Source organism: Falco rusticolus, chromosome 7 (genome assembly GCF_015220075.1).
Source record: "Falco rusticolus isolate bFalRus1 chromosome 7, bFalRus1.pri, whole genome shotgun sequence".
NCBI classification, from domain to species: Eukaryota; Metazoa; Chordata; class Aves; order Falconiformes; family Falconidae; genus Falco; species Falco rusticolus.
In genome coordinates this window covers 72,715,098-72,741,109 of record NC_051193.1, presented here as the reverse complement: position 1 = coordinate 72,741,109, position 26,012 = coordinate 72,715,098, and the positions used below count along the sequence as shown (strand labels likewise).

At 42.9% G+C, this 26,012-nt stretch overlaps 1 protein-coding gene across 1 annotated transcript in view; it reads left to right on the top strand.

Annotated features, from left to right (window-relative positions):
• The window catches only part of LOC119151330, a 53,366-nt gene that overhangs the window by 17,198 nt on the left and 10,156 nt on the right, over window positions 1–26,012 (top strand). Inside the window, exons 9-27 of the mRNA XM_037395138.1 lie at window positions 259–425; window positions 547–633; window positions 1,746–1,783; window positions 3,661–3,808; window positions 4,710–4,846; window positions 5,777–5,999; window positions 7,462–7,576; window positions 8,632–8,769; window positions 10,156–10,263; window positions 11,470–11,661; window positions 12,454–12,620; window positions 13,923–14,109; window positions 15,256–15,458; window positions 19,153–19,269; window positions 19,901–19,984; window positions 22,670–22,742; window positions 23,697–23,833; window positions 24,238–24,369; window positions 25,834–25,874. Coding sequence (XP_037251035.1) covers window positions 259–425; window positions 547–633; window positions 1,746–1,783; window positions 3,661–3,808; window positions 4,710–4,846; window positions 5,777–5,999; window positions 7,462–7,576; window positions 8,632–8,769; window positions 10,156–10,263; window positions 11,470–11,661; window positions 12,454–12,620; window positions 13,923–14,109; window positions 15,256–15,458; window positions 19,153–19,269; window positions 19,901–19,984; window positions 22,670–22,742; window positions 23,697–23,833; window positions 24,238–24,369; window positions 25,834–25,874 — 2,494 coding nt within the window. The remainder of the gene's footprint in view (window positions 1–258; window positions 426–546; window positions 634–1,745; window positions 1,784–3,660; window positions 3,809–4,709; window positions 4,847–5,776; window positions 6,000–7,461; window positions 7,577–8,631; window positions 8,770–10,155; window positions 10,264–11,469; window positions 11,662–12,453; window positions 12,621–13,922; window positions 14,110–15,255; window positions 15,459–19,152; window positions 19,270–19,900; window positions 19,985–22,669; window positions 22,743–23,696; window positions 23,834–24,237; window positions 24,370–25,833; window positions 25,875–26,012) is intronic.

The window sequence follows — 26,012 nt, the reverse complement described above, 5'->3', positions numbered from 1 at the left end:
TGGAATACATAGTATTTGCAATATTCAGTGCAATTAATACCAGGTAAACACATTAGGTTGTTACAAACATCAATGACTGCATCTTGCAATCCCTTAGGTATATGTAAATAAGGTCTGTTAGATCTGCATTAAAGCTACACAAAGCTGTGGTCCAACATCTCCAGCTCTGCTAGCTGTACCCCACTTGTAATCAAGACAGCACAATTTTCTGGTAAAATCATTGTGATGTTTCTTGCAACTTTTGCTTTGCTTTTTTAGAGAAAGAGCTTTCCTTCACTGTGAAGGGCTCCTTTGAGGGGACGCAGGATATCACTCTGGGCCCTGATGGAGTGGTCAGCCCGTCAGGCCCCACTAAGTTCCACTATATCAAGTACGCGGAGCCAACGCTGGATGTCATGTTGCCAAAGAAGAGGCATTACCACCCTGTATGTTGGAAGTGGCCTTAATGATGAGCTGATCATGAGTGTCTCTAGACTAGAGAGTGGGAGGAGGGGGAGAGGGCAAACCCATTTACTGCTTTTGTCCTAAAGCATGTTGTTTTCCTAGTGGACCTGTAAGTACAGTACAGAGACGGGCTCCCCAGTTGTGATGCTGAATTCACTGCCTATGGGAAGGAAAATGACCATTGCAGAGGTAAGCATCACTTCTAGCTGTTAGGAATAAAAGGTCACTTAAGTAGAAACTATTCCCCATAATATTGGCCCAGGTGGCTGCGAAGAGGATCAGAAATGTTTTGATTTTATCTCAGAACTTGGAAAAACCAGGAGCTTTGTTTCTTCAGCCGTTTTCTCCACAGAAGCAGGTTGTCCCTCCATTAATCTCCGTTATGTGCCAGTATTGGATACAGAGACGAACAAGGATGTCGGAAAATGTGATGATTCCTTCAGTACCTCTCTCCCTGTTTACCCAAAAACTCACTGACCCCTCCCTTGCTTAGAGTTCAAACTAAAATTGCTCCTTAGACACAAGCTGGGGGAAAAGTCGATAAACCTCCCTTTAGTAAGCCATGTACTTCAAAGGACTGTGTATTAATATATTGAAAATATTAGACATAGCGTATGGATTTAAAAAAAAATCAATGAGTCTATTGCTTGAAGTAGATGTATGTGATGTATAATTTTGAATGAAATTAATAGAAGAAAAAGAGCCTTACTATAAAAAAATGTTTCTGCTACAGATTTCCAGATTACTAGCGACAACCTGTCCCAATATTAGTTATGTTGTGAAAGAAGTAGGAGAGATCAGACTTTAGGGCCATTAAAATATCCTGTCTGAACAGGGCACTTTTTGTCAGTTAACAAGAAGGTTGCAATAACAATTTTAAGACAGGATGAAGTCTTGGAAGTCTCTTCACTGTGAGACTGTGGCCAGGATGTCAAATATCTGCTGTGTATTAGAGCATAAAGAACGGGAAATGTACAAGAAATGGCGTTTCAGGATGCTGCAGAAGGCTTGTGAATAATACAGGAAATAGGACCTACTGTATGAGTCTCGGGAACCTCCTCTACCAAGACTTAATGGTTTCTGCAGCCTGGAGTCATTTGGAATCTGTAGGTAGGGATGTTGCACCAAGGATAAGTGAATACTTTTGGAAATATATGCCGAGATTTCAGACATTTAATTTTGTAATCGCCAGACCTTGCTGGGGTCTAAGTCAAGCTATGGCCTCAGGACAGAAAGGGGAAAAAAGAAGAAATTTTGAAATGAAGATAAAAATAATTATAGTATGCATTCTTGTTTTCCAGGAGAAAAGATTTGACTTGAATGTGAGAGCACAAAGCTGGTAAGAGACCTTCTATTCCTAAAGATCTGGGTTATTGATTTTGACATTGTTTTAGCCACATGGAAATGACACAAGCAGGCATTCTCAATCTGAAAACAAGAATGTGCTTTTAATAAAACATAAAACACATGCACAGTATATTATACATAATTAGCCTTGGGAAGATTTGGCTTTAATCAGTAAACATTGATAACCGTGTATTTGTTTTAGCATTATCCCTTTCCTTCTGATGACAGAATATTATTTTTGATCAATGCCAGTCCCTGAAATTCACGAAAAGAACAAAGCAGACTAAAAAGAACCCAAACAGAATAGGCAGAAGTAAACAGTACACTTGATCATGAATTGTGACAGTTAAGAAAAAAACATTCAATATTTGGCAGTGATAAACCTTGTATTCTGTTAAGCCCAGTTATACTCTATATTGAGTAGAAACTAAGGTAGTCAGTGTGGCTGGTGATTTGACATCTATAGATGTGCTCATTAATTCTCATCAGTAAATATGAAGATGTTTCATGGTATCCATAGCCATATGTAACACAGAACTAGGCAAACTGGTCTTTATTGCATGTGTCTGACTAGGAAATAAAAGGGAAAAATAACTTAATTTTGAATTCAAACAGTTTTCTGTCACTCTTTTCAGAAAGGCAAGTGATCAATGACAATGGGAAAACGGGAGTTATTCCAGAACAGGGAAAATACTTCCTGCTTACTTATTTTACTTTTGGTTAACTTCAAAAGCAGTTTGTTTGTACCTTGATTTACAATGGAAACTGGCTTTTGCAGCTCCACCTAACTCAAGTCCCCTTGTGTGTCTTCATTTACAAATACCGTTGTGATCATTTGGCTGATTTTATCCAAATCTGATGGTGGAGAAATCTCATAAATAAATTTCATTACTGCTTTCATTGAAATTATGAAACTCAGAGAGAGAAGTTCTGTCACTGAACGAAAAAGCAAAACCCTGCCACTTTACAGTGCCTGGCCAGCCAGGGGGTCCGTGGCTAGCTCTGGCCTGAAGACACCATGCCAGGTCTCTTGCCTGTTGATGTCTTGTAGGCATGGGGCAGGAAGAGACAGGAGGGAGGTTACTGAGTGGAAGAGCACAAATCCCCAGGGTAATAAGCTATAAACGGTTGAGTTTTAAGGAGTGACTTACTAAATTTTGAAATCCATGCAAATGAAATCTTCCTCTGAGGAGTATTGTGCTTTACAATTTTTGAGTCAAGCTCGACATGAAATACAACTGCCAGTGCTATCTTGTGAGACAGCTTGTGCAAGTGCAGACAGGTCAGAGCAACTGGGGTGAAATCTTGCCCTACTAAACTGAGTGACCCACCTCCATCCAGCCTGGGGCTGGGTGTCACTGAGGTCATCCCCCCCGGCAGGCGGGTGGGTGGGTTTCCTCCTCAGTGATGCTCACTGCTAGAAAGGGATGCCTTTCCACGTGAATTGCTTGAAAGAGAGTTTTCCTTCAGGCTGGAAATACCAACATTTGAAAACTGGGTTTTATGTTAGTCTTAGAATGAGAAAATACCTCATGAAATGGGAATCAATATGCTCACTTTTTGCACAGGTTTTCTAAACTTGTAATTATTTTGGGTTTAGAATATTAATTTAAATATTTCATTTTATTTGTAAATTCTGTATGTTGTTTCTTTACCAGTTAGTAATAATGGGGTATAACGCCACTGGTTTAGTTTACTAATTGAAGTAAGTTTTCTTACCTGTAAAAGCAGTTAGACTATTCTCTCTTGCTCATGCCACATTGCATCACCCTGTTTGAAGGGAAGGGTGCTGTATGTTATCTTTGATTGAAGTCCTGAGATTGATATGAGTGTGTTAATATGTAAAATATCTACCTGTTTTTATCTTAGTAATTGTTCATGCCACCAAGACCTGGACATGCGCTTTGGGTTTGACTTATGTTCAGAAGAGATGGCTTTCCTGGGGAAAAGAAAGAGATATGTAGCAAGTGCCCTGAAAAATGTTTTTCACTTACAACGGGATCTGCTGGATTGTGAAGTATGTGTGTGTTGGGGAGTGTGTGTGTGTGTAGGTCTTGTATTTCTAGTGCCTTCATGTACTCCTCTGGATGAGTGGTCAGCAAAAATGGGCCACACATCTGTTGTGCAAGTGCCAGCTTCTTCCTGTGCCTTAAGTACATTCGCTTCTGCTGCAAATGTACTTCACTGCTTGCAGTTTGTTACTGCAAGAAAAACTAGTTGCAGTATTCGCATCCTTCATGACTGTCAATTTGTAATTGGTCAGATTTGAGGTGTGTTCATTCCTACCATCCCATGCTGTAAGTGGCTTGGTTCAGAAATACTGTGTGTATATTAAATACATTACACAACAAAGATTTCTTCCCCTATTCAAATTTTATCATTTTGTGAGAGTTTAGGGTAAACATCTCCGAGTAATTACAATAATCTTCCCTTTCTTGCAGTTTCAAAATTCCTTAAAATAAATATAACTTATTTTAAAGTAACTTCACAATACTGAAGAATAACAGCATTTCATGAGGGTAGCTTAACAACACTGGCTGTGAGCCGAGTGTATTTCTTCATGATGTTGGCATGTGCATTTTCATACAGTAGTAGTAGATATGTGAAATAAGAAAAAAGTGGCAAGGGAGTGGGAAATGTAGAGAAAATACATCTTGCCTCCACAGAAGGGTTTTTTCTTGTTCATCTGTGGCAAGATAGGCAAGAACCCAGGTTTGGTTTCATCTCTGGACCCACGTTTATCCAAGGTGAAGCAGCAGTAGCAGTCATTGCTTGGTTTTGAAGGCTTTCCTTGTGAAAAGGGACCCAGGCTCTGACATCGGAACCTGGGCTGGGTGTGGTGGCCAGAGCCCATTGCGGTCCAGGATGTGATGCTGAGCACCTTTGGTGTGAATGTCCCCTTCTCCTCTGCCCAACAGGTCCCCGTTGTGGCTATCATCACCACTGGTGGAGGACTGAAGTCAATGACAGGACTATATGGCAGCCTCATGGGACTCAAGAAACTAAATCTCCTGGACTGTGTAACATACATCAGCGGGCTGTCTGGCACCACGTGGTAAGCCAGCCCGTGCAGGAGGTGTGACCAGTCTTTTTGAGGGTGATGCCGCCCCAGACAGGAGCTTCTGAAAGCAGACAAGATCTGGAGATTTCCTTCAAATACTGTAGAACAAGCTGTTTCTCAGTAACAGGCCATTAAATATTAGCTCGATCTGATGCAGCATTTTTTTATTAGCAATTCTTCACTGTGCTTTTTTCAACTTCATATTTGCAGCAGTTAAATACATGTATGAGAACTACACTTATCAGAATGTTTTCTAAAGAAGTAGTTGCTGCGGATGTAACTATGGATGCCTATAGCATCATGCCTCTTGCTCGCTCTCTCTCTCTCTCCACTGATGTCCCAGTTGTTGTTGTTCCCAGTAACTTCTGAGATTGGCTCTGCTTTCTAACTGGTCATGCAGAGAAGACTGCAGGACAGTGCGCACTTACTCCTGCAACCTGTCAGTTTGGGAAAGGACTGGGTTCCCCAGGGCAGCGTTATTCCCTGCTCACAGGACGCACCACTGCCCGACATCTGATGGTCCCATGTGTAGGGATGTTTGATAAAATAGAAGATGGCATTAAAATAAAGCACATGATAACATAAGATTAACACTTAAGTGATACAAAGCCAAGAGACAGCACCTGGTGTGAACTGATTTATATGGTTCTAGAAAACAAGCAAAGAAAATTCATTATTATAATTTTCTACTGAATTTGTGCTTCAGAAATGTACTGATGTTCACACCTGGCAATTTTATCCCTTAAGCTGCTGCCAGTTCTGTTTAGAAAAAAAACCCTGAAGAAATAAAAAGAAATACTTTATCCTTCGGGGCCATCTTTAAAACAGTCATAGAATGTCTGGAGGCACAAAATTCAAGGTTTTGTTTTGTTTTGTTTTTTTCTTCTCCTTTTAACTTTTTCTGTCTGTACTGTGTTTCTCCAGGACCATGGCCAACTTATACAGAGATGCCTATTGGTCACAGAAGGACCTGGACTCGCATATTGGTGAAGCCCAGAAGCAAGCGACCAAATGCAAGATGGGCTGTTTCTCTATGGATCGCATGAAATACTACAACAAGCAGCTTTGTCAGCGGAAAGAAGAGGGATACAGGACATCATTTATAGATCTTTGGGGGCTCATGATTGAGTACTTACTGAATGATGGGGTATGATGCATATTCTATTTCTTAGAGAGCCATGTATTTTTCTCCCAAGTGAATGGAGAGGAATCAGTTTCAGAGAACATGTGTCAAAACCAAGTGAAGTTCTCCACGTCAACAAACTCTCAGATTTTTTCATTTCCTTTAGTAGTCTGCCTAGGGAGAAATGCATCCTATATGTTTATAAATTAGGTTGTGGATGCAGGCATTTGAACTCTGGCTGGTATTTAAATAAAAATGGAGGCTATCTTGGGCAGTCTGCCTAAGATGCAGATTATGTATGCAGAAAGAGTTTAAGGTGCAAAGCAGAGTAATCTTAGCAGTGTGAAAACTATCTGGAGCTGGTACTAAACAGCTGAAGTGTTTGGTGATTTGCATCCACTGGCAGGTAACTTGATCTGCAGGTACCCTGTAGGAAGTGCATATTTTACTTCTGCTGAGGAGGACTGCTTGGGCAACAGCTAGTTTAAGTGACATTAATTTTTAAAAGCAATAACAAATTTGCTTTTCCATTATTTGAAGTGGTTTCTACCCCTGCAGTACAGCAGTTCACTCCCTCTTCTCTCTAGGTGGACCACACTTCAAGGATGTGTGCTTTGGCACTTGGGAAGTGGGGAGGGACAAGTGGTTGAGGATTGAACAAAAGTGTCCTCCGGGTGGGGGCAGAAATGATGCAGTCATTCAGCCATTGATTTGATTTTATTTATTTTTATACAAGTACATGTATAGTATTATATACATGTAAACAGAAAATAAATACAGAGAGGAATACTATATATTAAGCAGAAGTATAAACTGAATAGCTGCACCTCCTTTAATTTCAGCTAGATGAGGTCCTCATCGCAGTCTAGGCAAGCATCTTTCACTTTGAGCAGTGCTGGCTATTGCTGTGTAACCATGAACCTCTTCCTAATCTGTCAGAAATAGCTGCTCTTAAATTTGTCAGCAGTTCATGAGATTTTATGTTTTTTATAAACGTCTTCAATGAGAATACGCTTTTCCAGAAAGGAAGCTGGGTGGGATGCAAAGAATTTGCTACCAAATTCCAGTCCCCTTGTAAGGCTGGACTGACAGCTATCATGGACCAAGAAAGGAAATTCAATGCCAACTTGCTCCTTCAACCCCAGGAGAGCAAGGACTGCTCACTACACTCCTCATCCTAAGTGGTACCTTGCCCCTTCTCCCAGTTGCCAGGGCAGTACTTGCTAGTACGTACAGACATATATGCACAAGTAGTTTTCCCTGTCCTCATCTTTTTGTGAATCCATGCACAAAGTCAGGCTGGACCCTGGGAGACTGGTCTGTTACTGGCAGGTGGGTGCCTGCAGTGGTCTGTGCAGTGGAGCTGTCATGGCACGTCCTGCACACTGCGGGCAGAGCCACGCAGCTCCTTCAGCACTGCGGCAGTTGAATTCACTATGCCTAGTTTCTGTCTCTTCCGACATAACTGTTTGTTCTTCAAAACCAGAAAGACCCCCACAAACTTTCTGAGCAGCAAGAAGCACTGTGTGATGGCCAGAACCCACTGCCCATCTATGTGTCAGTCAGTGTCCGGGACAGCTACAGCACCCATGATTTCAAAGGTAAGAATGATGTTTTTTGGCCCTGTGTGGCTGAAACTGATATCTGAATTCCTGTGATTCATTCTTCTCTGCTTGGTAGCACTTTGAGAAAACAGTCTTGGTGTGTTAATTGCTTTTTGGAGACATAGCCATCACCTCCAGGCCTTACAGTTTTAATACAGGAGCTTTTTGAGATCAGTGTTTCACTGTCTATAGACATACACAGTTGAGATCCTACCAGAAAGGCCGCTTTTTAAATATTATCTGATCCATATAGAATAAGAAGTATTGGAATTGTCCAGGAATTAAATACTGCTTTTTGTCAGTGCCCAGTTGTAGTTTCAATATGAAGAAGGACAATGTACTTATGATAAAGTTTGGGAAAGCATCCAACCTACTCCCAACTGAATCTTTTCTTTTGCTCATTGTTTTGGTTATTTTTTTCCGTGAGGAGAATCAGCTGGAGGAGGAGAAGAGGCAGAGAGGAATCCAGACCAGATTTTTTATGGTTGAGTTAAAAAAAAAAAAAAAAAAAAAATCACTTCTGAAGGAAAAGGAAATTGTAGACCATGGCCTTTCTGTCCCAGTGTTTGCTCATGCTGCAGTTACATCAAACAACTGCACTTCATTTGGAGAGGATATCTGAGAAAGTCAAGGGCCAGTTCTATCTTAGTACCACATATAAAAAGTAGACTTGGCCCCTTACAAGAAACTCATTTTTGAAGAGCTGAGTACCTGTCTTTGTACATAACCACTTTGTTCAAGGGAAGTTAAATTAACTGTATTGAAAACAGTGGAAGTACTTACACCTAGATGAGGGTATGCAAGGGCAGGACGAAACCTTGTGTGTGCTGGAGAGCCCTGGATGCACACAGGGTGTGTAAGAGCTGGAGCCGTGCCATGCTGGTGGCGTGTGCCTTCTGCCACTGCCAGCACCACCATGAGCAGCGTGACTGCGTAAGCCAGGCTTTGCAAAGGCAGCACAGCAAACAGAAGTCAGGCCAATGTATGCCCTGGCCACCCTCTCTGCACCCGGGTGGGAGCCCTCTAACTGTCCCATCGTGGCTGTCTTGCAGAGTGGGTGGAGTTCACCCCCTACGAGGTGGGACTGCTGAAGTATGGCGTGTTCGTTCGCACAGAGCATTTTGGAAGCGAGTTCTTCATGGGACGCTTGTTAAAAAAACTCCCCGAATCCCGGATCTGCTACCTTCAAGGTGATGTATTACGTTGTCCTGGCACAGAGGCAGGGGTGCAACGCTGTTAACCAGAGGGTGGAAGTTTCTGGTCTAACATATGGAATGCTGCTGTGGTATCGCCTGCCAGGAAGTTTGTGGGGGTAGTTTGTCCAAAAGAATACAGTAAAAAATCCCACACCTTTTTTCAGTTTCTTGTCAATATCTTGGTATGCACAGACTTTTTAACGTTGTGTCTTGTAGATGGCATCGATAAAGCTCCTTAATTCTTTCATTGTAAGGAATAGTTCCCACTTCTTTGGCTATTCTTCTGATTCCCCTCTGAATGCACTCCAACTTAAGAAAATTTTCACACAGTAGGAAACCTGCAGCTGTGCTTCCACTGTGAGGTTTAAGTTCAGGAGAATCCCATCCACTAAAGCTGCAGGCTGCCCAGGATGAGAAGTAAGACCAGAAGCGAAGGGTCTCCGAATCTCTCTGGCCGGTCCCCGACTTGTATGGATGGGCTGTGTAATAACATCCCTTTACCAAGGAGTCAGAATCACTGGCAGGTGAACACAGAGCAGTGCGAGATGGATTTCAGTCATCTCTTCTTGTACTCATGCTGCTTAGAAGCTCCTTGGTTTCAGTAAACATGCTGTGATGTTAAATAGCCTGTAATCCCAAGGAGTAACTTTAAAATACTACCTTTTGGGTAGGCCCTTTTTACCTAGCCCACTACTGGGAAATTTGTTTTCTGTATACTGTGTGTGATGTACTGGTTTCTGTGCCCCACTGAAAATTAAATAGTCCAATTGTGGTAGACTAATTAGAAGACATATTTAAATTTCCAGTGGGAGATGAAATGGTGGCTTTGCGTGTTGTCAACAAAGCCACCAGCGCCCCTGTGCGGAGGCAGAGAGGGACGGTCTTGGATGGAGGAAAAAAGCGTGCGGAGGAGCAGGAGCCCACTGCACCTGCGAGCCTTCAGGCAGTGCGGTGTGGGAGCTGCTCTTCCAAGGCAATGGCTGAGGAGCCAGTTCATCCTGCTGCGAAAGACTTCAGGGTGTGTGAAAGCTGACCGGAGCATATGCAGAAAAAGAGAAGCTGTAGTAAGGAAGACAGGGATGCAAAGGATGTTTTTGTGATGTCTGCATCATCTGAGCTCTTAATTTGTTTGTTCTGCTTTACTTCTCTCCCATTCTTCTCTCTATACTGTGCAGCAGAGCCGTGGGGTAGGTTAGGTGCAGAATCGATGGCAGCATGACCTGAACCAACGCCACAGAAAGTTAAGAAGAATTAAGAGCCCAAAAGTTTGGAAGTATTTGAAGTAGGGCCATTGAGAAATTAATCCTGGAGGTCAAAATAGATGGAAAAAGGCAGTTTCTTGTTAGAATGTGTCCTTGTGTTCACTAATTCCTTTTACAGGTATGTGGAGCAGTATATTTTCTGTGAACCTATTACAAATATGGGGACTCTCCCACAGTTCAGAGGACTTCTGGAAGAGGTGGACACAAGACAGAATAGAAGAAGTTGGTAAGAAATTATTAAACCTTTCATTTCTGGTCACTCGGTCTCCTGGATGCCTTTTTCATCCTGTCAACTACATTGAAACCAACATCATAGGATCATCCTAAGAGATAGTGATTTCCCCTCCCACCGTAAAGACTAAGAGGAAGAGGGTAATCAGGGAAGTGCTGCTGTAATTACTAGACTTACTAAAATCCTACGGATTAAAAGGCTCTGTCCTTAAGAGGAAGTTTTAGTGGGGTCACACCTTTCTCGGGAAGTGTTTTGGCATTGCCCATTCTCACTCAGCCATACAGAACCAAGAACCAGTGGCAGAGAATAAAGTTATTTTTACTGCCTGTGCAGAGAATGAACTCAAATATCAATTGGTTAATCAATATTTCCTGGGGTTTTATTTTATTACTCAGTACAGTAATTACTACATTGGATTCATCCTGGCACAAAGATAAATGAGGCTCAGAGGGTATTTTCTGAAGCAATACAGAAACCATGGTTTTATTGCTAGATCATTTAATATGATAGTAACTATAATTACAGGCATCCTGGAAATAAGGAAATACATCTGTGCAATCATGGAAACCACCAAGTCTCTTCTGCTGTGCCATCAGCCACTTGGTGTGGCAAAGCAGGTTGTGATTTCAAGAAACCACACCTTGTGTAGTTTCTGCTTTTCACCCACATATGCTGCCATGTAGCCACCCTGAAAATTACCTGTAGTTTCTCACTATGAATGTATGCCCCAGGTTTTCCTGGGATGCTCTCATTCTACTGATTAAGCATATGCTGGTGTAGCTGTGGGTGATTATAAGGTAGAAGCTGTCATAGTTGCAGTGGACCCCACGGTGCCCTGTTGTTGCCCATCTGAGTGGGAGCATATGCTTTAGCCCCGTTCTCTCTATGCTTGCCTCTGTTTCATGCTCTCTTCCCATGAGGATGTGTAACTGTCTTTCTGACAGGACATTTCTCTGAATTGCTTAGTTCCCTTCAGGTGTCCCTTTCCCAGCACTGAAGACTGCCTCTGACGAACTGTTCACGCCAAAGCTTAAGACCACCAGCAGACCTTTGTCCAGCAGCCACGTTTCTCCTTCAGAATAGTTTTCGTGTGCTTAATGCATCATCCCAGAACAAGCCCTGAGATCTCCTATGCACCAGGACAACCAGAAATGAATGTCAGTTAACAAACAGTTCACCGGTTTTTCTCCCCTCCTCTAGATGAAGACCCGGTCTTGCCTACGAGACCCCATGAGTTGAGGACTCGCATGTATACTCCTCCTGGGCCCCTGTCTAGCGCTCTTCGGGGAGCACTGACTGACCGCTTCTCCGTCGCCCAGCACCACAATTTCCTGAAGGGCTACCAGCTGCATAACAACTACCTGGAGAACGAGCACTTCCATCGATGGAAAGGTAATGGAGACTAATATTTAACAGGCATCGTTTTCAGATGGTTCTGGGGTGAGGAAATTTAGGAAAGAACTCTGTCAGGCTTGGCAGGGGAAAAAAAGAAAAAATTTCCTGAAAGAGCATTTCTTTTCTGAACGGAGAGAAGAGATGAAGAGACTAAGACTTCAGTGTCGCCAGGTATTTAAGACTGTTTTTAAATACAAGCATGTGTTTTGTGCTTTAGCTGAGATCTCTGTAGTCCAGACTGAGAGGGTAGGCTTGCAGCTGACGGAACCGAATTTAAAGTAGCAAAGAGCAGAGCGAACGTGGGAGAAAGCTTAGTTTGGCAAGACTGTTCCTCTAACTTAGGTGCAACTGGGATATCCCCGAAAATATGACCTGTGAGAGAAAGCTGGAAAGGAATGGGGCTTTGTAGCCCAAAGAAGAAGGGTCTGAGGGGGAGGCAGAAATCTGCATGTAAAAGGGCATGGGAATAATTTGTTCTTCAAATCCATGATAGATAAGATGAAACAGTGATTGAAATGAAGAAAGGCAGATTTATGTTAAGTATTAGAAGTAGTTTACGGGCACTAATGAGTATGACAAGTTACTAAACATATTGCCTGGGATCTCAATATAGAAGATTTTTCAGAACAGGTGGAGTTCTGCAGTCCTTCCCACACCTATTCAACAATCCAGTAATGTGGCAATTAAATTAAACCAGGCCTCTGGGACAGTCAGTTCCACCTTGCGTTTCTTTTTCCAGTCAAAATACCTACAGATCATTTCTTATTTTAAGAAATATTTTTCTTTCAGACACTGTGTTAGACTCGCGTCCCAACCAGCTGATGGAAAATCCCGATCACCTGGGCATGATAGATGCTGGGTTTTTCATCAATACCAGCAGTCCACCACTCTTAAGGCCACAGAGGGAAGTGGATGTCATCATATATTTAAGTTACACTACTGGATCACATACCTCGGTGAGAAGAATCTTGTTACCATGTGTTGTCTCTCCTTTTGCTCGTAAATGTCTAGCCTATAGTGCCTAGAACTTCTAGTTATTTCAGCTGTTCAGTTTTTAACTACTGCATTCCCCTGTGTTTATCACCGTAGTGATTAATGTTATTCCTATTTCTTCCTGCCACTCCTGGAATCTCTCTTGCTGGTTTATGAACATCTTGAGTTATTCAAGAGGACGTCAGCCTGGTCTCTTCCAGAGTCATGGGAAGAGCCTCTTCAGCTTTATGCTGAATCAAGCAGGTTTCCAGACCTGCACAGGAACATGCATAAGGATGAGGAAATGATTTCTCCTGACTTAAGTTCGGATACAAAAGCGGTTAAGTGGATAGTCAGAGGCAGATCATTTCTGGGCTGACAAATAAGATGCTACTAGGACAGTTCAGTGACAAGCATTTTCCTGCAGAAACTCCAGTTTCACAGAGATAAAGTTGATTAGCGGTCTATAAGGCCATGCAGAAAAGAAGTTTGGGTCATTATACCTCAGAAACTGAGGTTAGTTAGAAACTTGCTATGAAGCATCTTGGCCCACTTAAGTGGAATTATTTTTTGTGAATGAGAACAGCTGCGCTACTGATAGTAAGCCATACTACGCATGTGACATACATGTAAAGACATTTCATTTCAGCCTAGATTAATTTTATGAAGAAAGGCTGCTGCAGATTTAAGGTATTTTGTAGAAACTATTTCCTGTTTGGTGGCGTCCACTATTAGATGGTGCATAGTAAATAACACAGTACGTGGTAGGACGTGACAGTGTATTAAACATTTCAGGGAAAAAAAATAGCCTAGTACTTCTAAATTTCTCAGTAAAATATCAGTCTCAATTACCTGTGCCATAATACCCGCACAGGCAGAGACATAATTGCACATCCAAACTTTCTTATTTCCTGTCTTCCATGCATGTAATAAGGTACCTTAAATATTTTCTTGCTCTGGTTTTCTTTTCTAGTTAATTCTGTACAATGTATTAAACAGGCTCTTTCATTTACTGAAATTACATGCTTTACCCTAAACCTCTGCCAACTGCTTCCATTTTTTACAAAGCAGTTTCCTGGATGAATTCTGTAACCCTGAAATAGTGTTTACAGCTTGTGAGTAGCATTTTGATTACTATGTGTGGTAGCTATATGTAGAGTAACCCTTGATAAAAAGGAGCTCACCCTATGGATCTGAGCCGCTAAACCTTAATACTAGGTAACAATTTGGGGGTTTTAAGACAACCAGGTTGAATTCCGATGCTGACCATTTCTGTGATACTCCAGTCTCTAGATAAGGCATACAAATACTACTCAGAGCAGAATATCCCATTCCCCAAAATTTCTTTGACTGATGAAGATAAGAAAAATCTGAAGGAGTGCTACCTCTTCCAAGATTCAGATTTGCCAGGATGTCCAATCGTGATTTTTCTTCCCCTTGTGAATGATACCTTCCGAGAGTACAAAGCACCGGGTAAGTTACAAGTAGTGGCAAAGCACTGAGCAAAAGACACCACTACCTGCTTCCCTGACACAGGTAGAGCCTCTTTCTCTGCTGCTGGCTATCTTTGCTGACTGGGTTCACGGGGAGCACTTTAACTAATTAAACTTGCTTTCCCATTCTGTGCCAAAGCTACTATTTTCATTCATATCATCCTTGCGGCCCTAAGAGGACAGATACAGCCGTCGTCTTCTGGATGGTGCTTACCTTCATCTCTCTCCCATTTGTAACATAAAAGTATTGCTGGCTAATTGTAAAAGTTTTTTCCTGGGAAAAATATAGTGTGCTCAGATTATTTTCCCCTGCATGTATTGTCTGTTTTCCAGGGATAGCATTCTACACTTTAGGAGATGTAGTGTCATGTATGAATGGCAGGGTGGGGGCAAGAAACTGGCTTTCAGGCTGAATGCCTGCAATGTCAAAATCGGTGTGTCTCCATTTGGTACGGCGCTAGCCCAGGGGTCGTTTTGCTCGCTGTGCTGTACTGAGGGCCTGTCGTTCTTTTTCTGCCAGGCTTTGTATTCCACTCCTTTGCTGCCAGTGAGACTAGGATGCATTTGCTTTGCTCCTTGGTAGCAGGGAGGTAAAGTCTAAAATTCTGCTTTTGTGGAATTTGGGAGACACAAGAAATGGAAATGTAGAGATGCATCCTGGTGGCAGGCTCCTTGAGGCTGCATTTGGAATTGCAGGAACTTTAGGTTTCCCCGTGTTTCTGTTACTCCTTTCTCAAATTCTATTCTGTTACTAGTGACTCCCCTCCCTCAGCTGGAGTTTGTAGAGGTCCCAGCTGTTCAGGATGAGACCGGCAATGCCTTTTGGAGTGCCTTTTCGGGCTGATATACTTGACTGATCCATGCCTTTAAACGAGGCAGATATTTATGAGTAGGCTGTAGATGACCATTACAATGCCGTCCCTCACTTCTGCCTTCTGCTGTCATTACTTCAGGGACATGACCTCCTCTTGACTAGGCATGGGGATACATGACCTGCATTATTTGTGCATTTAAACCCTATGAATTTTCTTCCAGAGAAAAATCCCCATCTTTGGACTGTGGGGGACAGCTTATCGCTGACTGGGATAAACACCATGTCACAGCAGCAACTTGTCTTTCTCTCCAGGTGTCAAGCGCTGTTGCTCTGAGATGGAGGGAGGACAACTCGATTTGACCAGTCGCTTTTCACCCTACCGCATGTTCTCAGTCAGGTATACTGATGAGAATTACCGTCGGCTGCTGAACCTCAGTGAATACAACATCCTGAACAACTCACAGATGATTATGCAGGCCTTGCAGACAGCGATGCAAAGAAGGCAAAACATGTGCTAATCACCTGCCTGGTTGCCCCTGTCTTCTCAGAGTTTTTTCACACTCTGGGACACAGAAGGGACACAGCTTTTTGAACATGGGCTGTTCTACCCTACTGAAAGAAACTGTCCCTGGTGGCTTAGTGGTTTGTTGCATTTTCTTTTTTTTTTCCATTCCCAAGAAGTGGCTTCTAAAGGCAAAGATGTTGCCTGCATAATTTTTACATATGCTTTGTTCCCTGAATTAAGGTTGGCTGTAGAACAACTCTTTACCTGGAATCCTTGTTAGATTTTAAAAATTAGTGTTGTTTTAAGCCTAACTTATTATAAAGTATGACATATAGGAAAATAATTTTTTACTACCACAATGCTGAAGTAATACAAACCAGCCGACACAGCTACAGGCGTCAGGAAGGGGGGTATAAACTTCTGCTCCCCATGAATCTTCATGGAACACAAGGTGCATCCGCTCCTGGAAAACGAAGAAAACCTGAGACATGATGGAAGCTGGCATTGGATTCCTGGTTTAACTCTGTTTTACAGGTGTCTTGAAGAGCAGTTGCAGAGCCTGGAAATGTAAGAGGGACAAGTGTGTGCACACAGCCAGCCCCCTGAATCACATCCACCCCCTGGGCTCTCTTGGGCTGTGAATGAATCATATGTAGATGGGAAGGAACAACTTAGGAGGAAGTGGTGTAAGATTTTTCACGTAAGAAATTTTGTAAAGCAAAAGGTGTAATTTGGGCACATCAAAATTTCCTGTGAATTTGTGTTAGTTTTGATTGTTTTGTATTGAAACAGTATGTAAAAAAGTCAACATATTTTATTTGAAGCATTCGAAATAAAACATCCTGGAATATTTTTTTTTTTCCCAGTTGAGTTACTTCTCATGTTAAACTTCCCTTTCTTAAATTAAAAAGTGCTTGAAACAAAAAATTTTACTTCCACTTTACTCAATGCAATTTGTTTAAATAGTTTAGGAACATAATGCTTATCAACAAAAATGTTTATTTGTTTAGTTCTGCTTGTTCAAACTGTGCAGAGAAGCAGGAGTGAGTTAGTGGTCTGCAGCAACTAAGACCATGTTAAAACAACTGAAACAGACCCTCCATGGGATCTAGCACAAACCCACCAATAGCATTTGTTGTGGGTTTGCATTTTTCAAACCTTCTTCACTTTCTCTGTTATGGAAAGTGTCCATAAATGGACTGTTGAAAGTGCTGAGGGTGAGCTCTAGACACTGTAAACACATAACAACCTTTGCATTCCAGGAGTGAGTCAAATTGAAAAGACACTTTTTTTTATTAGTAAGTTTTGTGTCCTCATGACAACAGGGAGAATTCTGAACAAAGAATCTATTCAGTGAAAAGATCTATCAACTAGTTGTCATAATCTGAAGATAAAATAAACTAGGGAAAATATTTGGCTAAGTTGAAACATTTCATGTTAATGTTTTACAAAATGTCTTTGTTTTGAAATGTAACCTCTATTTAATAGACTGCCTGCCTCGTCAGCCCAGAGAACCTAGCCTGAAAGTAACAGGGTTCACTTACAGTCAAGTAGTGCTTGGCTTGGTGCAGAATGATGCTCTGAGGATTTTCATTTTAGCAAGAAATAATGACAAATTATCTTTACAAATTGGTTCACAGTGACTTGTGCCAACACTTTTGTCATCTACAATATCAAGCCAAACCTTACTTCTTTGTGCAACTGTAGCCTAATGGTGCAAACCTGGAGAGCAGAGCATAAGTATTAACATATGAAACTCTTAAGGTTTTGAATGAATATGTACTTCTGCCGGGTTCTTTTGTTCTGTGATAGTTTCACTAGTTGTGATCAGAAATACGGTGCTACGTGCTCTACATATAATCCTGGGAATTGCCTCCATTTGAAATCCCTGGTGTGAAAAAATAAACATTTTTCGACCATAAACTCATGCCATCTCCAGCTCTGAAGAAATGTTACTGACATGCAAATATTTTGTGTATACACCACTGGACAATAAAGGCTTCTTTGCAAAATGAAAATTCTGCCTTGCTTCACATGTTCAGGCATTTCAGTAATATGCTTCAGGTTCACAGTGTGTTCCTTGTTCCAGGAGAACAAAACTGTTTTTCTCTCTGCAAAATGCATACCAAATATTTGCTGTGAGTGTTGTGGGTGAAAGAATGTCTCGGAGACAGATTGCAGGGGTACAAAGTGAGCCATGGTCCCTCCCTCCCCCAAGGGTTGTCTCTAATGTGGATTGCAAAAATTATTTGTGAGAGCGAGAGCTTTTTGGCCACTGGCACTGTGTGTGTGATGGCCTCAGAGCCTCAGTTCTGGTGGACAGTCTGGTTTATAGCTTAGCCCTCCCAAGGACATGTCATAATAAAGCACTACCTTAAACTATGACTGCAAGATGCTGATGTTGCCAAGGGTTTTCTGTGACCTAATGAAGAATGCATTTTGTCAAGCTATGTCATTGCAGCTGACACACAGAGGAAACAGGCCATGTATGTGGACACAACCCTTCACAGTGTTGTGAAATAACATAGCCTATGGCAATAATTTGTTCTACCAAGTTGACCATGATGGCTGTTGGTATTATTTTGGACAGGAATCTGGAAAGGGGAACTGTGCTGGCTGGTAGCAACACTTGACCGGTAAGCTCAAGAACGCTCAGGGAATGGGTAACTTTTTGCTCATAAGCAATGTACCAGGAGAGCAGGGAAGCCAAAGAATTCCCTTCCCCCAGAGATTTTGATCTGTTATGAGCTGCTGAAGATGCAAGAGTTTTTGGCTGCCCTTTTTGGTCCTGTTCCATTGAGCTGGGAGCTGTGCCATGTTTGGCGTGGGGCTCAGCTGGGTGCTTATGGGGCAGGTGTGGGTGTCCTGCTGCAGCGGTGGCTCCCCAGGTGTGCTGAGGACAGTGCGGAGGGCGGCATGTGGCTGGTGCAGAGTTTTGCTTCTGGCTTGCTGGGTTCACCGGGTCAGACACAGGCGCTTAAGGGCAGCTAGGTTACAGCCAGAGTCAGTCTGAGCTGAAGTGGTGCTGAGGTGTTCACAGTGGGTGGAGCTAAGCTAAGGCAAGTCATTGCTTCAGGACGCTGACTGAACAAAAATAATAAAGAACCATAGGAAAGAAGGAGGAAAGGATACAATGACTTGAGGAGATACCCAACCCTGCTGGACCAAGGCTGGGTAGATATAAACCACAGTGTGCGTGTGTGCATGTGTTTGCTCTGCACACCTAGACCTGAGATTGCAGCAACGTGTGTTGCAGAAAGCCTTAAATGGGCTTTTGCAAGAACCAGTTGAATATGAGAGCAATAGCATTGTCCCCTTTTTTTCTTCATTAGCTGTTCTATCCTAGCTGCTTACTGTCATGGGTAACCTACATCCAATTAACGTACTGCTGCTGCATCTTGTTGCAGAATATGTACTGCTGCAGGCTTTGAGGTCCTGGTAAGTGGAAAGTTCAGTGCTTAGGTAAAAGGGCATCCTTCTCTTACCATCAGTTATAAACCTGCCACTGGCCAGTGCTGGGCAAAGTGACTCAAACAGCATACTTCCACCCGCTGTACAGGCAAAGGTATTTTTTCCTACTTGTTGGACCACAGGATTCAGTTTCCTAGCATAAGAAAATGGGAGGGGAATACCTGGGTTTAAGAAATCAGGCAGAGGTGGGGCTCTGAGTCAGTTTATAAAATAGTTGCTCACCTGCATATCAGACACTTAAACTATTGGTGCCTGTGGAAGCTGGGAGATGTGAAATTGCATTGCCACAGGTAACACTGGACGTGTCCCTGACAGTGACCACAATGGAGCCAGGTGACGTTTTGTCTCAGGTAAGAAGGGTGCAGAGCAAAGCCAGGCATCTGGGCTCTCAGCTGGTTATGCTGCACGTAGCGCAAAGACGGTGCAGCTTTCTTGACCTACCATTGACTATAAATGACTCTGTGCAGAATGGAGGAAGTCAGTGCTTCAAGAACTCATTATCGGAATGTTAAAAATAATAGCAAACCATAGGAAGGAAGTGAAAACTGCTTGGGGAGTAAGAGTTTATATACAAAGGGAGCATTTGGTACATTTAGGGGTTTCCTTCATTTTAGAGATTGCAATCTATGCAACCTTAGAATAAGTATTAAAGAACATGGCAACGGGCTTCAAGCTGCAAGGTTCATGACGGAGTGTGTTTATGGGAGACAGGTTTGCTGTTCCTTTAACAGCCAGGGCCAGGAGCTGCCTTCCCTCCCCGTGTGTCATGCAAAGGGTGGACCGTACCTGTGTGCTACGCCTCTGCTCGGGCTTTCTGGGGCGAGCAGAGCGAAGGCAGTGGCACCAGGCACTGCAGAAGACGGGCATACCTTCTGTGGGCTCCCTGCCACTGGTGTTCTGCAGCTCTTGCTTCCGTATGGAGACTGCTTTTAAGAGACGGGATGGTTTTTCCAGGGGTAACACTGGCTCTTCTTGTTGCAGGAGTTGGTCACTCGAACTGCTCGGCTAGGAGAAGGAATTATGCAGCTTAAGCCTGATGGAGAACAGCAGACTCCTGTTACAAAGGTACTGCAAAGGAGAATTTCAAAAGAAAACCGAAAGAGGCTTTCCTGCTGGGCGGAGCCTGGGTGAGAACACCTTGGGTTCAACATCTCCCAAACCGCTGCCGTAACTTGCCCAGCTCCCTTCGCGGAATGCTCTCTGCTTATTGTTTTGATCACTTCACTTACAGTATTGCTTCATGTTAAAGTCCCAGTGCTGTTTTCTATCCTTGGCACGTGGGAGATGAACCCTGCTTTAACAAGACTAGTATCTTTAAAAGGATGGATTTGAATAGGCTTTCTGCTACATATCTCTTGCTAAAGCACAGGGGCAAATTTACTGTCGGTGTAGGTAGTAATAGCTGTGAAATTGTGCCCCTTACTCCCACAAAGAGTATGGCACAATTTTGAAGTGCATTTTGAACACCTGATTTCCTGGATTAATCCTTCTTCTGGACTCTACAAAAAACCATCACTTTTCCAGGAGACTTCAGACGCATTATATGAAATCTTTCCTCTGGGACGTGAGAGGACCAGATGCACTGAAAAGGATTTTTTTACCTTGTTCTCTCTAGTTTGAGGCTATTCAGTAATAATTAGGAACTCTCCCGTGTTCTGTTTTGAGCTAAGTTAAGTTGCTGAGCAACAGGTGTTGTGCTTACAGTTTAAGGTATAGGCAAACCTTTCTGTTGATTAGGTGAATGGAAAACCCAAAGATGAGAAAACACCCCCTAAAATGCAGCTCTCTGCACTGCAGGGATCACAGCAGGTTCAGAAGAACAAACCAAACCTCTCCGATCTCTTAGGCAGAACTCGCCACTGATGGGATTCTGGCCATTTGTTACTTGTCCCTCTGTAATGTCTGAGCCAAGGCTCCCTGGTTATGACAGGGCACATCTATGTGCCCGAGTATTTTGTTCAGTCTGCACTCCTTCCTGCTGCGCTGGGGTCACAAGCCACGAAGGTGGCTCCAGGGGACCCGGCATGTGAAACCGAGCTGAGCCCTTCCAGGAAAGTACCTGTTCCAAAGCCAGTGACTGGCATCACGTTACTGGCTCTAATCTGAATGCTTCCCACCTGTAGCTGCCTCATTTCTGTGCCTCGGGAGTCAGGTTCTAGACACAAATACAAGTGCCTTTGGTGGTCTTATCCACAGCTGCTCTTTGGACTCTTAGCAGTGGTTTGACATACTTGATTTGCACAATCAGTTGCCTGCTGTGCAGCTGAACAGCACAAATGTTGTTGGTGCCTTTTACTAGAATGGAGTGCTTTGGTTACCTGGAGGCTAATTTTACCTCTTTCTTTATTAGCCTACTTGCTAACTGCCCCCAGACTCAATAACACATATTTGTTAGCCCTGGCTGCATGCATTGATGCACTCAGGTTAAATATGAGAGACATCACATGGACATATATTCCACACACTTCACTTTTTACAGACAGTAAGCATGGCTTATTATTAACACAGTACATACCAAATTGGTTTGCTCAGCCAGGCCAACTAGAGCAAAAGTCTTCCTCTCCTGCAGTACCTGTGTCACACATCCTTCTCAGTGGGACTAATGAGGTCAGTGTCACACTAATGCCACTTCAGGACTCGCAATGGTCTTTCTGTAGTCATTTTGTAGTATAGGTGGAGGGAGCAGGTGGTGTCACTACGGGTCCGTGACCCTGTAGTTGCACTAAATGGCTTTTGCATTTTAGAACCTTTGGAGCCTGATTTTTCTGCTGACTTATATTACAACGTATTATATCTTTTCCCCTTTACTGTGACTGTAGAAACAAAATGTTAGGTGGAAATGGAGATTAATGGTATTTATTTGTTTACGGTAAAAGGAGAAGGGATATGGACTCATGTTTGAGCTCCAACATGAGACCAAAACAGCAAAATGAGAGCCTAAGAAGTCAAGCATATGGCCTTAATGTTGGAGATGTGGACTAATATGAAACAGGGAAGCCAAAGGGAGCAGTTTCTTATCAGGTGTAAAACACTGCTGCTTATGCAAAACAGTGCATAGAAACTCCAGACACAAAGAAATTACGTGGCTCAAAGCTACAGAAAAACTTCTCACAAGAAAAAGTGAGAGGTAAGCTCAGCTCAAGGGGGGAAGTTATGTCCCTGAAAATGAAAACAGGCACAGTGAGTAGCATGGTGGAAGTGCCAAGCAGCAATCTCTTCCACGGACATGAAAAGCATTGTGGGGTTCAGAGGTCAGCAATCACCTCTGGAGAGTACTGCGCCTTTAAAAGAGCAGGAATATGAGAAAATCATATCCCGTAGCCCAGGAGGCTGAACATGTGTAATGAGTGGATGAGAGGTGGTTCCCACAACGATAATTTTATCACTAGGAAAAAGTCTAAGGCAGCTTTTTATTTTCTACCTTGGATATTTAACAAATGTTCTCCCAAGCTGAGTCTGAATCTTACCACTTTGTGCAGCTAGATTTTAGTTAGAAAGCAAATAACTTCTCTATAATAATACAAATCCACATATCATGCTATAGAAGTACAGAAGTCTTTCAGTCTAGTACTTGATTTAGACATCAGTAGGAAAATAAATGTATTGGCCATTTCATAGTCACATAGAAAAATCCAATTAAGTTGTTCATGATTTTGGTATTTTTCTGTCTTAATGGTGTCTATGTTTTAAATACGCTGTCTGCCTTCAGCATTCATTCCTGTCTTTTGTATGTTTTTCTTTCCCCTGCAGATAGAATCATCTCTGTGTTACTTACTGACTGTAAGGGTCATAAGAGCAAGAAATATCCGCCAGGCAGATGTCTGTAAGTAGCTGCAGTGCTCTGTACAGTCCCCTTAACCTTCATGGTGTACTAGCTAGCCCTGCTCCATGAAAAAGTGCTTTTTAGATTTCTTCCATGGATGGAGGAATTCCTTTCATGGGCATGATGGTTCCAGCAATGAATGCAGTGCGTTGCTATTCTTTTTAGCAGCCCTGTTTTGCGCAGAGGTAACTCTAGAAGGTCACAGCTGTACCTATGGCACATATTTCTCTGCATCCTTAAAGGGAGCAGGGAAAGCTCTGCAGTCTGTTGAAGGCAAGAAATGTGGAAAGATCTGTGTTTTTTTCTGGAGTATATTTATGTAACAAACTGGTTGGGATAATGGAGCAAGTAGTGAAAATGGAGTAGCCTTATCTCAAATTTAGCTTGTACTCAAAGCTTTCTCAAGGCTAAGCAATCCAAACTACTATACCCTGACTCCCTGTGTACCAGCTTTCAGAGATAAAACCTTGTTAGATGTTATTACATTTTGTAGGTTCGCTCCTGATAGCCTTGCAACTGAAATATAATAGAAGATTATAGCTTTACTTATGCAGAAATCAAGACACATTTTTCTTCTATGATTTGGGCTTTTTTAAATGTTCTGTCTGGCTCAAATAGAAGCTATCACTTAGTTTCCTTAACCCTTGCAGATATAGGGTGCTGTGATTGTCCGGAATTATTTTATCCTGGGCTAAACTGATAGCTTGATGACAGAACGAGGCGACAACCCTTTGTTTTTAATGCATTTATTGTATCTAATCACATGTATTCAGAGAACAATCGTGTCCCTCTTCTTTTTTCTCCATTCCTATTATCTGAATTGTAATGTTTATGTTGAGCAAATATATCATCACGTATCACAATGCCTTTCTTTGAAAGCAAAGCTTCATGCTGTTTGATTCATTCTTTCTTCTAGAGCAAATCCTCATTTTAGATGTGTTTTTTGACATACAGTAAGCCAGACAGATTGCTATGTGAGCCTGTGGCTGCCGACTGCGTCAACTGACAAATTTCTGACTAAACCCATCAAGAATTGCAAAGATCCTGTCTGGAATGAAACCTTCTACTTCAGGATCCAGAGTCAGGTCAAGGTACTGAGCTGGGACTTCCCTGTTAACCACAACCTAGGGAGCGACTGCTGGGTTTTATCCTTTTGCACAGGGGACAGTAGTAATTTTCTTCAGAGGCAAGGAAAGATGCAGGAAGATGTGAAAATAGCCCATATCTTTATGGTAGTTTTCCATGCTGTGGAAGACAAGCATCTCTCTCAGCCATGGGCAGAATATGACCTTTGAGATGTCTGTGATTTCCTCTCACTCCTCCTCATAGAGAGATGCCCACATGGAGTCGATTTCCCCTCCACCTTCTTCCCTTCCTGCTCTCTTTCTTTATGTCCTCCCACTCCTTAAAACAGCTGACTCGAGCAGCTGTCCCTGGGATCTCCTGCTTTGAACGAAACCTGACACATTTCTGAAGTCCTTCCCTTCCTTCCCAGAACGTGCTGGAGCTGGCACTCTATGATAAGGATGTTGTTACTCGAGATGACCACCTATTCACTGTGTACTTCGATATAGCCAGACTTTCACTGGGGGAGCAAGTCTTCATGCACTTCAAGTGCGATTCACAGGTGAGGTCTGAAATGGGAAATGGAATAGGCTGGCAAGAACGTGTTTGTCTGCTTTTCTGAAATGTCATTTGCAAATTTTCCCCTTTTTTTTCCCTTCTTGTGTATGAATTGGCAAGCCACATACAAGGGAGTTGGTTTTCACTCTGACATGGGAAAGCCTCTCCACACCTGGATCTGTAGGTGCTGAAGGGTTTGGTGTTGGCTACAGAGGCTCACAAACTTCAGGTGTCTTTGCAAGATTGTCACTTTGCTAAGCTTGCCCCCATCGAGGGTCGAGGGGCGTGTCCATGCTAGCACATGATGCTTTTGTCGTAACTTGTTACTTAACCTAGTAATTGGAAAGTAATAACTCTGTGATTGGAACCAAATGTTGAACCTGACTAGTTCCTAATTATGGACTGTGGCGTGGGTTTTCAAATGAGGTGTCTAAGGCATGCCACTCAGCTGGGCAACAAGAAATATTCCTGGTTTGAATGTCCAGGGAGGCTCTGGAAGCCGCACATCCCAACTCTCAGTATGTTCCGTCCATCCCTCTCGTGGTTCACTTCCCTCCCAATATCTTGTACATCTGTCATGCACCATATCTACACACGCCCAAACTCCACTCTGCAGTTCATTATCTTTAAATGCCTTATTTGACCATTTCTTCCTCTGCAAAATACCAGAGGAGCAGCGTAGCACGTAGGCTTCCACTAGCGCTCGGTAAAACAGAGCGTTTGGCGAGTTGAAACCCAGCTTGTGACTGGGTGGTTACACATGCGATACCCCAGCCTTTCACTACTGTGTTCGCACAGCTACTGTACTTAGAGCTCATGCTCTTCAGGCCTTTGTAAATCTTTTTGTGCTATTATTAACAACTTTTAGGTGTCTTTCATCCAACAGGTAATTTAGCAACTAAGTAACCTACAGCATGATCTCACTTCTCTGCTCCTCACCCCTTTGCGCTGCACCTTTGTTTTCCTTTCCCCCGTGCTTTCCTGCTCCTAGGGATCACGCTGTCCTCCACCACCCTGCAGGCGAGGCCTCAGTGCCAGGCTCACCTCTGCCCCAGTGCCTTCAACACGTTGCCAGACAAAGTGCTTGTCCTCTTACGCAGCTGCTCTGCATGTCACCCTTTCCCCTCCTTAGGCCAGGGCATTTTGGCTGCTCCCCCCGCAGACCCTCTTTGCTGGTGGACTCGCTGTGAGACTGCAGCTCCGCCTGCTCTGTCCCTGGTGTCCCAGCAGAAGCAGGCAAGCTGCCTGCCTTGTTAAAAACTGCTGTCACAGCCATCCAGAAGCTTCCTGTCAATAAAACATCTTGAGGCTCGAGACACACAGATGTGAGGTAGAGGGTGCCGCTGTTTTAAATGCTCTTGCAGGCCCAAATAGCACATACATACAGATACTGCTAGAGTGAGAACCTGCATTACGAGAACTACAGGGAGACTAGTGGCAAAAACATTTTCCTTTCTTTATTTTCCAGAGACAAGAGGAGTTAGAGGTGGGATTTGCATTGGATAATATGTGAGTAAATGTGAAATGCAACATAGTCTGCAGCAGGAAGAAATAGCAATTCAGAGGCATGAAATAATCTAGTCTAATTGTCCAGAGTGCATCATTTCTTGATGATGCTGACGATGATCATGGTTTCCTGAGGAACCT